This window comes from Cynoglossus semilaevis, chromosome 3 (assembly GCF_000523025.1).
Source record: "Cynoglossus semilaevis isolate Cse_v1.0 chromosome 3, Cse_v1.0, whole genome shotgun sequence".
Classification (NCBI taxonomy): Eukaryota; Metazoa; Chordata; class Actinopteri; order Pleuronectiformes; family Cynoglossidae; genus Cynoglossus; species Cynoglossus semilaevis.
In genome coordinates, this window is record NC_024309.1 from 11,403,324 (window position 1) to 11,422,090 (window position 18,767).

At 40.6% G+C, this 18,767-nt stretch overlaps 1 protein-coding gene across 2 annotated transcripts in view; it reads right to left on the reverse strand.

The window, feature by feature from the left end:
- The window catches only part of sugct (succinyl-CoA:glutarate-CoA transferase), a 35,640-nt gene extending 20,125 nt beyond the window's left edge, over positions 1 to 15,515 (reverse strand). Inside the window, exons 1-12 of one of the 2 annotated variants that reach the window (XM_017031580.2) lie at positions 15,339 to 15,515; positions 14,776 to 14,824; positions 14,629 to 14,702; positions 14,449 to 14,534; positions 14,298 to 14,348; positions 14,041 to 14,161; positions 13,468 to 13,559; positions 13,230 to 13,373; positions 10,996 to 11,091; positions 8,694 to 8,765; positions 7,823 to 7,920; positions 7,459 to 7,561 (exon numbers count right to left, since the gene is read on the reverse strand). In XM_017031580.2, coding sequence (XP_016887069.1) covers positions 7,459 to 7,561; positions 7,823 to 7,920; positions 8,694 to 8,765; positions 10,996 to 11,091; positions 13,230 to 13,373; positions 13,468 to 13,559; positions 14,041 to 14,161; positions 14,298 to 14,348; positions 14,449 to 14,534; positions 14,629 to 14,702; positions 14,776 to 14,824; positions 15,339 to 15,465 — 1,113 coding nt within the window. In that variant the 5' untranslated portion in view covers positions 15,466 to 15,515. The remainder of the gene's footprint in view (positions 1 to 7,458; positions 7,562 to 7,822; positions 7,921 to 8,693; positions 8,766 to 10,995; positions 11,092 to 13,229; positions 13,374 to 13,467; positions 13,560 to 14,040; positions 14,162 to 14,297; positions 14,349 to 14,448; positions 14,535 to 14,628; positions 14,703 to 14,775; positions 14,825 to 15,338) is intronic. The other variant, XM_025054594.1, reaches the window with a different exon arrangement.
- Positions 15,516 to 18,767: the final 3,252 nt, after the last annotated feature.

An 18,767-nucleotide genomic window follows, 5' to 3' on the forward strand; every position in this document is an offset into this window, starting at 1 on the left:
CAAACTAACACAGCATCAACGGAGCTGAAGTAACACAGCGCCATAGCAGCTCTGCTGTTAGCACAGCTGTAATTTATTTCGATTGTTGTTGGCAACACTGTGATTAGTCAGACCGCTGATAGCAAAACTAGGATTAGTTTAAACTGCTGTTGGCAGAGGGATTATTTGAAACAGCAATTAGCAGCATTGGGATTATTTTAAATCTGTGTACGCAGAACTAGGAGCGCTGATTAACACCAGCTGACGTTAGCCTTAGCTACAGCTACTAAAATGATCCCAAAGAAAAACAGTGGCAGAGCCAATGAAGCAGGACTAGGTGGATGTTAGACGGTTGTTAGCACGTCTAGGTTCATGTTGTGCTAATGTTAGCTGCATAATCTTAGACTGCAGAATGGAGGACCAAGCAATGTCATTGAGCTGTGGCATCATGATGTGGACGATTTCAAACATGATGATGCAACAGACAGAAAGAGGGGCAACTTGAAACAGTATAAGGTATAACAATAAATATATCTAAATATTCATCATGTAAATTATGCCACTGATTGGCTACAATCAATTAAAAGTGATGAGAAAAGACGTTCTCCTTATATAGTTAGAACTCATCTATGGAGATGGGATTTATTTTAGTTTCTCTATCTGAGTTGTGTGTTTTTGTTCTGGGGAGGTTAACGCTCTGGTTAAATATGAATTTAGATTTTCTTTTTCTGTATACAATTACAGCCGTCTTTATTTGAGTAAGTAGAAGATCAACACAAAGCCGAGTCTTTTGGAATGACCCCACACTCTTCTTTGTTTCTGGTGGACGATGAATTTAATTTAAATAAACCTCCTCCTTTAATGAGTTATCCTTCTGAACCTGAGAGTCTCTGATTAAACCCTCCTGTCAGGGTGCGTTTACAAGCAACACATTCCTGAAGAGATTCTTAACACTTTTACCTTTGGACCAACACAACACACTGACCTCAGCAAAAAAAAAAACAGAAAAAAAGGCAAAAAAAAAAAAAAAACGTAAAAAGGGAAATTATCGCAAGAATTGATTATTGAAAAATATGTTATAAAAGGACCTAAACAAAAAAAAATTATTACTAAAACTGACCTTTTTGTTTTCAATCGATAATACACAACCCTGCAGGTTTTGTTATTTCTACACTTCAAGTACCTCAGCATTTATTTGTAGAGGCATCAACTTCAGGTCAGTCTCCGTCTTACGTCAGACCAGCCTCACTGAGCGCATGAATTATGTCAGTTTACGGCTGACAACTAGAAAATTTGTCAAATGGATTGCTTCGCTGCGATTAATCATAAGCAAATTCCAAAATGAAATATACATTTATAATCAAAATAATCAAAATTGTTAAGATTAAAAAGAAAACAGTGAGTTGGACACGACGTCTGCTGTTCCACTTGTAAGTGTAAAGTAGCTTAATTGTGTTCTATTCCCAGTACCTGGGTTTCTCATATGACCACACTTTAAAACAAACTTAAACCATGACTTTGTGGGTCAGTCCGTGTGTGTGTGTGCGTGTGTGCATGCATGGTTTTCCCATCGTTTCCTGCTCATTTCCTGCAGCATTGTGTCGTCTGTCTGTCTTTATTGGTGCAGCTCAGTTTTCTGTTTTCTATCAACTTCTCTCACACTTTCCCAGATGTCCCGGAGCGCCGGCGTTCCACAGAGCTCCGGCAATCCCAGCTGATTACTTCTTCTCCTATACTCCACCCCCGCAACATCACCGAGGACTGTCGACGTGCACTCGCACCAGGGTCACGGCCGTGTCAATGGGCGTCTGACCCTAATCATCATCACCACCATCATCATCACCATCATCCTCATCACCACTGTCAGCTCTGGCGTTACTATGGCGATGAGGTCGTCTAGTCACAATGGCCTCAGGACAAAGGTTTTCCAGTCAGTAAGAAAAACAAAGTCTGTGGTGTCGGACAGGAAACTCAGTCTGAATGAAAGGTTTAAATCAACCGATTCCCCCTCGAAAAAAACAAAAACTGTTAGTGACGAGTGTGAAACATCACGTCACCCATAACCAACTTTCCTGGAACTTCACTCGTGATGGACAGGCTCTCTCTCCTGAAGACGCCCAGGAGAAAAGAGTGAGTACAGTAGGACCTACACACACACACACACACTCAGCTGTCATGCTGGATGATTAATGAGTGGAAGCAACAGAACCACATGTTTTTCACAGAGCAGCTCACTGACAGAAACCGTACGCTGCAGGGGGGCGGAGCTTAGACAGGTGCACATATGTGCAGGTGGCAGTTCAGAGGGCGTGGAGCTGGAGACAGGTGCATTGAGAGGGAGGGGGTATTAGGAGAAGTTAAGTTTCAGAGACTCTGCGGAGGTGAAGACGCCACCGCTGCCACACAGAGCGCAGCTTCAGGAGGAACAACAGGATGTAAACAACCTGAATGAACGTGAAACATGTTTCTTTACAGACTCCAAATGCTTGTGTTTTCCATACAGCACAGACAGGTGTCAGAGCTCCGTGCTACTGATACCTACGTAGCATATTTGACAATGTGAGAGGACTATTCAGCTAATATGAATGACAACAATTACTGCCCCTTTTGTCCCTTATGGGGACTACACCTAAAGTGATGGGGAGGTTGAAATATCTGAACTAAAAAAAGTTCTACTTTAACAAAAAAAAAAGCTTCTGAAAACACATCTAAAGAAACTAATAAAAACATGTATTTGTAAAAAGAATTCAATGTATTTCTACCATACAGCAGACATTATTATTTCCAAACCAAGCGAGACAAACTTTAAAGCAAACGCGAAGCTATCAGCCGTCCATTTACTGAATACGACATTAATTTTTCCAGCTGATCTTGGCCTTCAAGCTTTAACTATTTCTCTCAGGTGCATGTGTGACGTTCAGGAAATCTGCTTCTTCACTTCAGCCTCATTTCTGGAAACAAACCTTTGGTCTGGTTTCTGGATCATTGATCTAAAACAATTCTGTAACACTTCAAAGTGTAACGTGGTTGAATGAAACCAAAAACTCTACATAATGCAGAGTTTTCATACAATCTCCAGAGAGTCGTCACATGACAAGAGCTGTTAGTGCTCAGACACAGCTCTGAGCCGTCACGGACGTGGACGGAGATGAATGAGCGGCAGCGGGCGGTTTGTCATGAGACCAGAGGGGGCGCTCGTCCCGCTAGGATAGAAAACCACGGACATTACGGAGGGTTTCAAGAAAAACAGAGAGAGGAAACAGGAGGACAACCTGCCAACAGACACAAAGCCGTTCTACCTCAAAGCTACGCTGTGGTAGAGCCGTTCCATCACAGAGCTCAACTCCACAGCTCGTTCATCACAGCCGTTCTCCCCAGGATCACAGAACACTCCCCTGTTTTTCTTGTAATAATTTGAGCAACCCTAAGGTAATTTCTCATCGAAAATTTATATTTTTCAGGTTGGGATTCCGTTCAGAGATGCAACTGGATTCAAACCTGCAACCTACAGAGTGAAAGATGAAATCCCTTCAACGACCTAGAGGTGCTCAGCAGTACAGCTACTCAATCACAGGCCTGATCTCCTACAGAGTGAAAGATGAAATCCCTTCAGCTACTTAATCACAGGCCTGAGCTTCCAAACCAAAACTTTACTATTTCAAAGTGACACCAACAACGAACTGAGACATTAAAAATCATAGCTGCTCAGGTATAAAGTAGCTTCTGCACAACCTTTCCATTTCAAACATGTCCCACAACAGACCTTAAAAATTAAGCCTCAATAAAAGCCCCACAGAGGATCAACGTACAGCTACTTCAGCCACCCTATAGTCCAACACTGAACTGCTCCGCCAAGCAAAATTAAGTGTATATCTGGAACTCTACATGGAGATACTGATATAAATCCTTAGTTTCCATATCACCTTTCCTTTTTAAATTCCTTTACGTATTTACGACAATATACTGGAAATGTTTTGCCTCTAAATCCAGTCTTTTTGAAGAAGTGAATTCTGTGAAAATCTTCCATATTTCATCTCCTTGTGCTTTGTTTGTTTTAGAATGAAAAATGTTTTGTTTTTTTCCAGATATGCCGGTTTATGTTGCTCTGGTTTTGCTTCGCTGGAACAGAATATTTATTTGTGAAGGATAAGGTTATGATGGCCTGCAGCATTTACCTCCGTCTTTGAGGCTTCTCTGCAGCTTCATTACCTCAAAAAATGCTGCTTCCCGTCCAAAAGCCCAGGATGCAGCTGAGTTATGAGATTCTGACTCAGCATTTCCTCTGATGACACAGTCTGTGAATTTATTTAGTAATAAAAGGAGTGTATGAGAGTGTATATGTTTGTAAAGCACTCACTCTCCCACAGCAAAGTCCATGGAGAAATTCTGGGATTTTACATCACACCAGACAGCAGTTTGGATCCAGCGCTGCCTCCATCTATAGATGGAAAATGTGTAATTCTTTGACCCTGATGTGGGAATTCTTCATTCCGATTTACATCGGTGGCGCCGCATGACCACACAAGACCGCAGCATAACAACTTGGCTTCATCTCATTTTGGACAATGGTGAGAGTTAATGGTTTACAAACGTTAATTTCTGGTGCAACTGACACCAAACTCGAGTAATTATATTAGAAATCATTGGTAAAAGTTGACTAAGATCTAGTTGACCTAGTCCTACGCTAAAAGGATCTTCCTTTTTTTTTACCCCCCAGGCTGCCCCAGGAAACAGCAGCTCAGTGCTAATCTAGTTTGAATATGTCATACAACCACACTTCTAAATGCCAAATTCCCCCTTTAGGTAAAATAAATGAGTGGTTTTATCAGGCAGGGCCGCAGCAGGAAGATCTGCTCCATTCATCTTTCTATTGTGGTTTTCCTCTGATGGTGGAAACTGGATGTGGGAGTTTGTTGGTCATTAATCCTCTGTGCTCTTCCACACTCAGACACGTTTCCCTGGAGCCACACTGAGCCATCAGCACGTGGATGATCTGCGAACGGTCAGGTCGCTTCAACCCTGAGGGAACCAAAGAGTCTGTCCAGGTTTTCTGTCTTCTGAAACCATCCCACAGTCTACGGCACGTCTCGGCGTCTGTCTCAGACTTGACCTTTCCTCTGATATGAGTTTAATAACCTGTTTTGTTTTCCTTCTTCTTGATTCTTCACAGCTGTTGCAGAGCTGGACGCTGACGATCCAGATAGGATGAGTGTCTATGTGTGAGTATGACTGAGTGTCTTCTGCAGCTCTGCCAGCTTTAATGTGGCCCAGACAAAATAGATGGCAGGTGGCCCATTTGTGAAATAGCAAATGTGGCCTAAATGTCTTTAAATAAATGTGGGCCTTTTCTGCCAAACATTCAACCGTGTGTAATCTGGACGTCACCTGGATGTCATAGTTGGACCTGTTTTGCTCCAGATTATTTTTGGCCGACATGTGCAAACGCTGTGACCAGCTGGAGCGGGCCACACAAAGACAAATGCCACTGTTATTCCATTTCCTATTACCCCAACATCTAACACCTCACTCAGGGTTGGAAATCGTGTGCAATCTGCTGTAAACAAGTTGTTTTAAGTTCATATATTGTTAGGCTTGGTGTAGATCAGTACGCAACTGAAAGTCAGTGTGTGTACAAAAAATATATATGTGCATGTACATAGACATGTGTGTATATATATAAATATATATATTATATACACACACATACAGTATATGTATATAGTCTTCTCTAGGATAGTTACGAGTCCATCTTTTTTGTTGTCAGTTAAGTGAGAGGTAGCCTCATATCGTATGGGAAAATGAAGCCACTTCAATAAAGAGTAAAACCAGGTTCTTTCCAAGGAATCATTCTGCCACTACAGCCACGGCACTCCTACTTGCATTAGTGTAATAAGAGCCATACTTCTGTGTCTCAGTCCGTTTCTATCAGCAGGTGGTACTTACAATGCAGTCAGCTCTGATAACCAGGCTTAAAAAAAACCAGAACTATGACTTTAAAAGAAAGAATAGGAGAAAAACTGGCCAAAAGGGGAATTAGTTTCAGTGTAAGTTCCCGGGGGTGACGACTGTGTCGCTCAGAGCTAAAAGGTTCATGATTCGGGGCTCGGCAAGTGGCTGATTTATTTGATCTCGCATGTTGGTTTTTGTGCATGGGGGCTTTTTGGGTTTCATCTGGAATAAATCAGACACTCTCCTCCAGTAGTCAGGATATTAAAGCCACATTCAGCTGCAGCACCTGGCTGCTGCCCAGACGACATGACAGATACATGGACGTATGGACCCAAGTCGTAAAAACAAGGTCAACTACAACAAAACTGAACGGAGAAATGGGAAGAGGGAAAGGAAATGAAAAAAACATAAAAACAACCGTGAGAATGTGCGACAAAACCGATTTTTTTTCCTGTGTCTAATGAGGTCTAGTTGTAATGATTATTGATTTTAGCACAAGCTGAGAAGAGCAGCTAGCGGGCTGCTGCCTCCGGTGGTTAGTTTATGTCATTGGGACAAATCAAACCCAAACCTCTTAAAAGAAATTCATATTAAAACTTAGTGTTTGAGGCAGCAGATAATCTTTCAGTTAAGTTTTCAGTTAAAAAGTTGTACTTGTCGTTGACGTCATGAGTCTAAGACAATGGACAAGGTCTTTTTTGTTTTCTTCCAGGGTGTCCAGTGCTGAGCTGTAACCTTGCATAACCTTGAACTATCTCAAAGACGGGAATGAGCCAATAACTACTGAATAAAAATCAAACAACAGATAGAGAGAGAGCGAGGTAAAGAGCGAGAGAGAGAGGTACAGAGAGAGAGAACTAAAGACACAGAGAGAGAGTGTTTGAGTCTTTGGCATTTTTTAAATGACTTCCAGATTTCAGTTTTGGAAATGAGACTTCCTACCGTCCTGATTAGCAACAACAGCTTGGTGCGCGCACACACACATACACACACACACACCACATGCAAGCACACACACTGCAGGAATAAAAAAAAACGTCCTCTACATTTGCATGTCTTAGCCCAGAGCTTGTCAAACTTTTTTTTTCTAAGCCACACAATGTTCTTCAGAGTTTTCCTACGGCTCCGACTCAGATCTTTACATTTACGACAACAAACAGTAAAACGAAAGCTGGCGACTGACACCGAGACGGAGCTGTCTGTGGTTCCAATGAAGAGCAAGTTGTAAACAAGCGACTTCTGCATCAGGTTGACGCAGACAGATGGACTCGTGTCACACATGCACTTGTACGTGCGCGCACGCACACAAACTGAGTCATAACTTTTCAGCTGCATGCGGCGGTGAAGCAGATCGTTAACACACACCGATACAAACGCCACTCATACGAACGCTACAGCCGACGATCAAAGAATCAGAGCTTCTTGTCAAACGGCCTTGGATTTTTTTTTTAAAAAAGAGCTAAAAATAGACATGTAGTTGGTGTGTGTGTTTGTGTGTGTGTTTGTGTGTGTGTGCTTAGACAGTTTTACCTGAGGGTCAGCGAAAACTTCCTGGATGCTGTTGATTGGTCCAACAGGAACACCTGAGCCTGTAAACCTCCTTAGCCAATCAGACGTAGTCTCCTCCATGAACCTGACCATAGAGATTATTCATTAACTATAAATCCATGTCAGTTCCTGATGTGCAGCCTAGAAAGATTAGTATCAAATAGTATAGAAAGGTTGGACCATGTAAACATATTTAGATTTTAGATTATTGGGAGTTAATGGATTGGGTCATATCTGCAGATAGATTTTCTATAAAAAAAATTAAAAAAAACCTCTAGCCGACAAGATAAATCTTGGTCCAGAATATCTTTTTAACCTGTGACAATGTGTGTGTGTGTGTGTGTACCTCTGGTTTAGCAGGTTTATCAGTTCCCGTCTGTTCTGTACCCTCAGTTTGTTGGTCTTATATTTTGGCTCCTGTGTTAGTGACGTCAACTTTAAGACCTGCATAAAACAAACAAACACAACAAAGGCATTAACTACCAGTTTGTAAAACCATAAATGTGTTTTAAAGATTAAAGACTTTTACTAACGTACACTCATTTATTGTATTCAACATTTTTTGTGAGTTATTTCTCTGGATGTCATGTAGTTCAGGAGTGTATCAGCAGAGGGCGGGTGCCTCCCAAAATACTAGAATATTCAGCAACAGTCAGAAAGTTAAACCAGCTAACAGGATAGAGCAGCTCTGACATTTTCTCATCGTATGTGGTGTTAAATCTGAGGTGAAAACATGATGTACTTGGGAGTCAGTAAGATTAAATTGCTCAGAGGCAGTGCAGCCTGTTACGACTAGTGTTTCCAGACACAATAAATGTTTATGAAACATCACCAATCTGAACATGTGTAAACCTGACAACTGTTAAGCACACTTTGTCAGATAAATGATGAATCTTTTTTATTTAGATCAAAACGCACTTTAAATAACGAAACTGGAATGTTACAACCAATCTGTAGTTCAGTCTATTGTTTGGACTGTGCTTTGTTAAATTCTAAAAGAATTGCATTTTCACATAATTCTTAGGGTTTTTTTCCATACGCATAAAAATAAAAAAAGCCACAAAATTAACTTAAAATACACTTCATTTCATACAATTGTTCTTTTGACATTTAAAGAGAGGAAAAAAAGATGTTTGCATTTCATACAATTGTTCTTTTGACATTTGAAAAAAGATGTTTGCGTGTGTGTGTCTGTTTTTGTGTGTGTTCTTACATACCTCACACACTTTTACAAACTGCTTGTCATTTCCTGCGGCAACGACGATGTGTCCGTCTTTAGTTCTGAAGCCCTAAATGAGATGGAGAGACAACACTGACCTGAGTGAATGCACACAAACACACACACACCACAGGGAAACATCGTTATTATTATCGTAGAGCTTGATGAAAAAGTGGTCATAAGGAGTGCCTTTTTTTCCTTTCATTTCCTGGCAGCCAACTACATCATCCACTGAGAGAAGACTTTTAATCAATAAATCAGTGAGAAAGTGCAAACAATTTTGTGTTCTTCTGTTAATGAGCCCATCAAGCCATCTCACCTGGAGATGATAATTGAGGACACTGGGAACTTTCTAGATGAGACGTTCATCGCCAAAGAAAACAAAAAACAGTTAAAAAAAACAGCTATACTAGTATACTACGTAAAACTAAGTAAAATCTCAAACTTTTCACACCTGAACGGTTACACTGAAAGGACCGTTGTTTGCAGCTGTGTTAGTGCAGACTCAGACCACTGCTGATTAACAGATGAAACATTCGTCTGGATGCAAATGGCTTTCACGTGGAAATGAGAAGTTAGCAGTGAGTCGACCGCTGTCACCAGGTTAACAACGAGGTTCTGTTTTATTCTTAATCAGACGCAGGAGACGGAGAAGCTGGAGGACGAACTGTTCTCCAGGTCAGCCTTACTTTCTCCTGCTTTTCCTGGAAATAATCCTGATCACGACATAAAAGAATGTTTCTGTCCCACAAATACACACAGCTCTCTCAACGGCGCCTCTTTTATCCGCGGCCTCAGGGAATTGTGGGTAACGCAGTCTAAGAGGTGTGGGGGGGTACGACAGGACATGATACTGAGCCACAAAAACCTCAGGCGGTCTCGAGAGAAGGCATAGCTAAGCAGTGTGGTCACTGGGAGACAACTTCTGCCCCCTGGTGGTATATATCAAATTTTAACCACAACGAGCAACGGAGTCGACAAGGCGACGACGATGTTCCTCCGATGCTTCATCATGCCCTTGACGTTGTACGTGATCTTTAGGAACGAATGACTGGGTTGAAACAACGTGATTATAAGAATGTCGGGATTGTAACTTTTCTTCATCGGTTATTGATATTTCCATTGACCTTAAACACACAAAAAACTGGCTGCCTGTGAATGCACCCCACTGTAGATGTGGTGCACTGCTGCCTGTGAATGCACCCCACTGTAGACATATGAAGGGGTGTAAATAGCAACATTTCCTAGACAAAACAAATACCACATCCAGAAATGAATCTGAAATCCAAGATGAGTCACATTGTGTGAAGACTAGAAGAGTGTTCAGACGTTTTCCGTTTTCAATTTGAGATTTTTGATGTTGAACTTAAAAACAACCACAACTGCTCCGCAATGTCATGACCAACGTTCAACATTTTTGCTTGTAAAAGCTATTATTTTTTGGTTTGTTTTGATCCGTGAGCTCTTCCTCTGACTTCAGCTGTCCTCGTACAGTATCTCCTCCTCGTCCTCAACCACCTTCTCTGTGACACGCTCCTGTCACTCTCTGACAGGACGTGATTGACTCGTCTCAGAAATCAGATCTGAACTGAGACAAGATCAAGCCTCCAGCTCTAATGTCTTGCTCACAGAAATAAACCCACAACCGCGCACAATACCAGCGATTTTGTTGATTCAACTGTCACGGTTGACGCTTTCAACTCTCCTAGCCTAGGGGGAGCACAGCATTGTGGGTAAGGAGGTTCACACGAGGATTAGATCTGAGTGTTGAACAATAAAGCTCCAGCTGGAGGGAGGCGGTGACCACAAGAATGAAGCCGCCGCCGCCGCCACCACCACGTTCACGCTGAGCAGATGGAGCGGAACATCGGGAGGAGCTGACAGTTCAAGTGTGTGTGTGTGTGTGTGTGTGTGTGTCAATAATATAAAGCAGACCCATAGGAACACTTTTCTTTCATTTTAAGCTAAAGCTAGAGTTCAAGCACGAATGTGTGACTTCACTAACACAGTCGGCACCAACTGTGCTGTGAGCGCCCCCTGCTGCTAAAACTAACCTAGCATTCACTTTAAAATGATGTCAATGTCATATCCTTGGTCTCAAATCTTTTTCCTGGAGCGTTCCCTGCTGGCATCAGTGTTTTAACTGACACTACACATCCAGCAGGTGGTGCTTACAAGAACCTCCACTGTGTGTCAGTACAGCTGACTCAAACCACCACATCTCAGAATCAAAGGGTGAGCAGCAATGATTGAGTTTTCCTCCTAAGACACGGTGGTTGGTGTTGGAGAATGTTACTTGCCTGGTAAGGAACAATGCTCTCGTGTGCCGTCCCCCACCGTCTGGCTTCCTTCCCTGCATTAAGGTAGTTAGCTGCGATGTGGCTCAGACAGGAGACCTAAGAAGAAAGGAGTAAAAAGGCAGAGGCCGGCGTTAATCTTAACTGTCATCAGTCATGGTCTTTTACCTCTTCCTTCTCCTTCAGGTCACTGTTCATTCTCACACTCACTCCCAGTTTAACTAAAACCACACGTGGGCTTCAAAAGACAGAAGGGGAAAAAACACACACACAGAACAGCATCCAGCAGCATCGTCCTCCGTGCTGCTGTCACTGTGGCCACTTTACGAGCAGCTGAAAAGATGAGAATGGATTTTCATGCCTGTTGGCCAACAAGATGACCCTGGATCTTGAGAATCGTCCCACAGAGACAATTCTGTTGTTTTACACCATAAACACAGGAACAGAAACTGAACATCATAAAATCACATCAACATGAAAAGAAGAAAGATGAAGTTTAGACCCATTGAGGTTGGCAACGCTTGAGGGAATAGCAACCTGTTGTGAGCAACCTGAGACAAAGAGGCCACAATAAGAGATAAAAAATAGCCAGTTAACAAAAGACTAAGCTAAACTTGATAAGTGGTTCATTATGTTTGTTTTTTTAACAGTATTCAAAAGGTTTGTAGGTCACTCACTGTTATATAGTAGAATACATAGAGAAAATCCTTGATATTATATCACTACACGCAGTAGTTGTTGATCCGCTGACTTCATTAGAGAGTTCATAACAATTTCAGTGTGTATCCTATTCATTTTCTTTGTGAACACAAAATGACCAGATGAGTTACTTTTTGGACAAATCTATAGTCGACCACAGAACTAGAGGTGACCGTTTCAAGTTAAAACCTTGTTTTATTGGTCCATCCTTTTCTGAGGCCCAGATGAAAAGAGACAGGGTGTAGATTAACCCATCTGTTAGGTGACATTTTGGAGAAGAAAAAGAGAAGGAAGAGTGGACGGCTTCATTTGTCATCCAGAACTAACGTCCACTTCACAGGCTGAGCAGAAGCTCAGGAGAAGAACGCTATCACAGTGGCAGATGTGACGAACGACTGCAGCACAAAACATAAAACATGCTGTTAAAAGCAGCACTGTCACAAAAGCAGCTCCTCCTGGTCAACAAATCAAACTCACCCGGCGCATCTGGAATACTTGAGAGTCCGGAGTACTGCGCGTTCCCATTCATCTTCAGGATGAATGCGGTTTTACGATGACAAATGATCCGATTTGTTTAATACTGATCACTTTATTTAAAGTGTTTGTACTCTAGGCAATAAATCAGCGATGTGTTTAAAGACTCCTGATGTGTTTAAGATCTGCAATGTGTTTAAGGACCTGCTGGTTACCAGGATGTGTCAAACTCTTATCAGAACCACCTCGTGGATCAGTGGGGAATAAGACAGGCAGCGTCAGAGCTTTGATTTACCAGCACAACCTGAATGCAGCACTGAACACCTGCAGCTGATGCATCAAGTTGTGTTCAGGTTCAGACTCAGTTGAAAAAGACAGAGAAAAAAACCCTCAAACAAAAACAAACAAACACAAATATCTGGTGTAAATGTTGCTGAGATGAAACAGCTGTTACTTTAACAAACATAAACAGATCTCTTTTCCTAACTTCATCTGCTCCTTGTTCCTGTTAATAAATAGACCTCAGTCTATAAATGATCAAAGTGTTTGTCCAGGTTTCTATTTTTATTTATTTTGATCAACTTGTGTTTGCAGATATTGTTTGTCAGTTTGATGCAGTAAAAGTGTGTTCGACCACCTGGTAAATGTGAGGGAGAACAGAAACCCGGTGAGTCACAGGGGGTGAAGTGACCAGAGTGAATCTGAGTCTACGGTGGGGAAACTTTGCCCCCTAGAGTTGACTAAAGGAGCTGAGACTCACTGCAACCAAAAAGGAAATTTCACTGAAGGCTGAAGTGAGGATATATCAGGGGTTTAGTGGGAGGTCAGGAGTTTAATTTATCAAACCCTCAGATATCTAAAGGTGTTGAAATGCCCAGAAAGACCACATAAACCTTTTTTCAAACACCATGTATAAATCACATAATTCCATTTACCAACTGAGACTATATTTTACCAACAGTGCTTCCAAAAAGGCTTTTAGCAGAGATTGGAAAATATTTGATTAGTTCGGTTGAAATCAAATATACATTTACACACACACACACACACACACACACACACACCTGTGAAGACAACAGGTTGCAGTCTATGTGGACTCCTCTCCCAGTATTGTGTCTGTGCAGCAGAGCAGCCATAATGGCTCCATGTGCGTACAGTCCTGTCGCCAGGTCAGTCATAGCTACGCCTGGACGCACCGGGTCACCACCCTGTTGACCAGAAGACAACATGCATTATGGATATGTAGCCATTCAACCTCTGCTGTATTACGTTGTCCTGATGTGCCATCAAACACACTCTCACCTCTGGTCCCGTGATGTGCATCATCCCTGATACTGCAGAGGCGATGGAGTCATAACCTGGAGACTGAGACTGAGGACCAGTCTGTCCATAACCTAAACACACACATACAAACAAACTTAGAATTTTAATAAATCTTTTGTCACCTTCTGTCTCAACCCCTCTGTAATGTATTTATTTATACAAATTTAAGGTCAAGTTTAATCGATCTTTGTTTCATATGGAAAGTGTTAAATAACATCAGATATATGGTTAAAAAAAAAAAAAAAAGCTACTGCAGCGTTATGCCAATGCAGTTTCTTCCTGAAACATGACACGTATTCTCGCTACAGTTTTTTATTGTGGACTACTGCGACCTCTGGCGGCTGCTGCCATTACTGCATTCCTAACAGATGGAGAAGTCAAATGTTTGTAGTTTGTGTTGCTCTTTTTTAAACCAAAGGTGAGCAGAAACAACTTCCACATGTTACTCATCAATATAATCTAGACTTAGTGGAGCACAAATGCTATTTAATTGAGGTACACCAACAGTGTGTTGTGTTCACTGACCTTGGGTAACAGGGATATTGTAAATACCTGATATAGAGCAGTAAATGAGTCGAGGGTTCACGCCACTGAGCTGATTGTACCCTAAACCCATCTGTTGTAGTTTTCCTGGGACAAAGTTTTCTACGACAACATCAGACACTTCTGCCAGCTGAAACAGACACACACACAGACACACACACATAGTCAGTCTGTTTATTCGATCGACTGCAGTGCACATGCTCTCAAGCCTCTTGTCCACAAATGTTAATCAGATATTAATCACACATTGATTTCTACGGCCGTACCTCTGTGAGAATCTTCACTCCCTGAGGACGTTTCATGTCGATGGCAATACTCTGGCAAAAAAAAAAAAATTACATAAAAACATTACATGTTACAATTCTGCTGACAGAGTTTTGACAATGTTGATAAAAATATACAAGAAATATATCATACTTTCTTGTTTCTGTTGACGCTAAGAAAATAAGCACTCTCCGAGCCGACGAAGGGAGGACCCCACTGTCTGGTGTCATCACCTGAACCTTTCATACACACAAACAAGGTGTTTTCCAAGACAGTACATTTGTGTAAATATATCTCTGATATACGTAGCTGTGTTTCAGCACTGACTCTCACCTGGTCGCTCTACTTTAATGACTTCGGCTCCCAGGTCACCCAGGATCATGGTGGCAAAGGGACCAGCCAGCACTCTGGAAATGCCACAGCACAATTAAATGAATGATTTATGTCAAACCCTCATATTTAATACAAAAGGATGCTCACCTGGTAAGGTCTAACACTCTAACACCCTCTAGTGGTCGCAGAGTCTCTCCTGAGTGGATTGAATTCAAACATGTATTAGATTAAAATTTTAAAAAATAAATAGGAGTTAGATATTTTAACTTAACATTGACGACAGCAGATGAAATATGTGTACTATGTGAAAATAAAAAAATAGAATAAAAAGTTTGGGGTTTTCTTGAACATTGTTTTTCTTTTATTAATCTGGTATGTTCTTTACATTTTACCGATCTACTGGGTTCAATAAATACCTTCACGCAAGTAAAGTTAATGTAATGTATTCTTACTGTTCTTATTTTCCAAATACGCGAATACAGTAAGCTGTATTTACGCACCTGTTTTAACTCTGACCCTTTTTACTATTCATTTTTGACTCAAACAAAACAAACATCATTTAAAAACATCCCCACAGCATAATTCAACATATTCATATTCCGACTCGTGAACTGTATCTGTCTGTAAGTGCTACAAACGATGTCACCTCTGTAATCAATATGGCTATATTATGCTAACATTAGCCCACCGCTGCGGGCCCTGTACTGTACCTGCCAGCGACATCAAGCGGTAGGTGGTGGCACGTTTCACTGGGGGAATCTTCCATAGTGGCGGATAGAAACCTAGCATGACAAAGTCCGCCCACCTATGTTTTGGCATTCGTATGGCGTGCGCCATTTTTTCACCTGCGCTTGTGAAGTTCCTGTGACAGTGTCACTTCCGGTATCCGCTTTCCTATTCCCAGAAGACGGCGTTAACTACAAACAAGATGGAAACCTATATTTTATCTTGAAACTATAACAAACTATCATGTAAACCAAATGTCGTTGGTAATTAAACTTGTGGTTATTGTAAAAAATAAATAAATAGGGAGACTAGTTTCAGTGTTATATTTAGCTCGTTATAAAAGCGTTATTAAACGTTCAGCCACATAACTAAAAGTTTTTTTAATTTATTGTATTGGTACAAAAGTATTGTTTTGGTGCTGTTCAAAGTGTAGACAACATAGATTGGCAAACAAACAATAGACATCTTGGTAAAATGTTCCAACAGTATTTATTGTTTATTCCGAGATACAAAAAGATAAAATTGAAATAAACATTTATTTTCTACAGTGATATTGATTTTTCTGGAAAGGTTTTGTGTTTTAATGTAAATGTGTGAGGTGCCGTTGCACTGAGGACTAGAACTACATTCATCCATACAATAATGTTCCTGGCACTGAAGAGAGAGAGAGAGCAAGAGAGAGAGAGAGAGAGAGGACACCTCACACACTTTTTCATTTCTATACAATTCCAGATTTAGCTTCATGTCTGAATCTGAGTTATTCTCTACAATTCACAGTTTAATAAAAACAAAATAATTTATACCAGGGGGAGGGGATCTATTTAAAATCAAACATATTTGTTACAATTACCATCTCTTCTCATAATAAAAAACAGGTCTTCTGAAAAAACACTTCAACCTTCGACTTGAATTACAATAAGAGAAACAGACTGTGGGACTTTCCCTTTCTTTCCTTCTGCTTGGGGAGATTTTACAGAGTATAATTAGTGTCAGGAATTAGAAAAAGATCAATATTTTTTCAATGATATATAGGCTCATATTATCAAGTTTACACATTTTTGGACTGAACTTTTTCACAAAACACAAATTACATCATTTGTTTTTCCCACATCAGGTTCAGTGACATAGATGTAAGATATACAGTTTAAACAAATAGTTTTATATCTGACTTATTAAGTCTAATTAATGTTTCTCAGGACAAACAACATAATAATTGACCTTCTGAAAGTGTAAGTACTTATATTTGTCGGACACTTTTAACACTCTTTTTCACAATTAAATTTGACGTTTTCTAATCCCAGACACTAATAAACTGCCATATTCTTCCACTTGCAGTATACATATATATATCGTATATTTATATACTTATTAATGACAAAAACAGTTTTCCCTCACAATTCTTTTCTCCAAAACACAGATCTCTTTTTTACAATATCAAAAACAGTTTTGCGATTGCAGACAGTCATTCAGACTCCTCAATTTTTCTTTGTGTATATTTGAAAAATGTTCAAAGTCGAGCTACAACAGTAAAACATGAGATACAAGATTTACATTTCACACACTCCTCCTCATCATCATCATCATCATGGACAGAGTCATTGAAGATGGCCACCTCTCACTTTGATCACATGACACTCAGTTGCAGTAATACTACATGTCCACATCGTCAGTCAAACTGTCACTGACTAAGGCTCAAGTTTACACAAAAAAATATTTCTAGACGTTTGGGAGAAACTGAGAATCGCAGCTCAATTTTATCTCCCAGGCACTTGATTGGCCAAAACAACGGAAGCATCACTAACACAAGCAAAACGAGCCTTCAATTCGTTACCCAGTATAACATGACGAAAAAGATGCTCACTGTGTCCATACACTATTTTCAATGTTTTGTTCAAAGCCCGCACATGTTTTCTTAAAGTTTTTTTTAAGGTGTCAGAATAAATCTCAAAATAAATAATCCAGATTATTATTATAAAATAGCTCAGAGGATGGTGTGTATCTGGTCTGTCTGGTCTAAAAAAGTCAGTCATAGCTAACTGTATCTTATGTTGCAAATGCACTTAACAAAAGCAGCTCGCCATAGAAGATGACAAAGATGGGAGCAAATAACAGCTAGAAGACAGGCGAGGCTAACCGTCAGAGCTAACAAAAAAGCCAATATTAACAGATTCATTTTTTTATATATAATAAAATAATAATATAATTATACTTCAATATATCAGATTACAGTGGTGGATGACAGTTGAAGGACAAGGCTCGAGCTGTTTATAGCTCACTTGGCCAATATTAGCGCCAAAGACAAGCAGCTAACAGTAAAAGTTAACAGAAGCAGCTTATAGTACTAATATTAGCTTAAGTAGGGGATTCCAGAAACCTCTGGCAGTAGCAGTTACAAGCAGTTGCAGTAACAGTAGCATGTGACAGTTTTAGCTATCTTTAGCAGCTGAGTACAACAAACGATAGCTGTACGTCATCATATTTGTGAGTATCAAAAGCTGCTTACATGATGCAAGGAACAGTAGTGGCTAACAGTAGGAGGAACGTTTTGACCATGTTTCTTTTTCTAGCAGATAATTGTACTTGCGTAGGGTGGTCACGCAGCTGCTGAAACTCTTAGCAAAATGGTAACAGTTGGCAGTTGTTGCCTACCATTAGACAGCAAGAGATAACTCGCTTATATGAATAACATAAGCAGCTAAAATTAGCATTCGTGATTAGCCAAAAATAAAAGAATTTGACAAGCAGCTAACAGTTAGAAGGACGAAATACCAGCTAACTGTAGGAGCTAAGACAAGCAGCTTACATTATTAGGTTGTATTTGCAGTCTATGGGAAACAGAAGCAACATGCAATTGCTAACCACACAAACATTGGAAGCTAACAGTTGAAGCTAACAGTCTTACAGCATCTGACCTGTACTAACACAAACTGACATTAAGTGAACATGTGTATCTCTTTTCCTGCATCACATAATGAGGACGAAAGTTTTATTCGTTTCAACTTATCGTGACTGGACACGGCACAATCTTTACTGTGGAATGCTAACAAAGCCAAGTTTGCTGAGTGAGGTGTCATGGTCACATGATGATAATGGAGGATTAGTTTGGCGACAGTGACCCTGTGTTTTTTATTCCCCTTGATCCTGAACAAAAACGCCGCCAACGTCGACTGTCGCATCACTAACGCAGTTTCTGCCGGTGTGGCTTGAATGAGGTAATATGTTCCTGAAAAACACCTGAAACACCTGGATCTGAGTCCTTTCATGAGTTTGTCTGCGTCCTGACATCGTCTGAGGAGGTCGGAGGTCACGGGTGACAAAGTCGCCCTTTGAAAACGCTGAGAAAACCAGTTTTAGAAAAACGGTTTAATAAATTATTGCGTTCTGAACCAGAGAACAGTTCATTTAATAGAAAT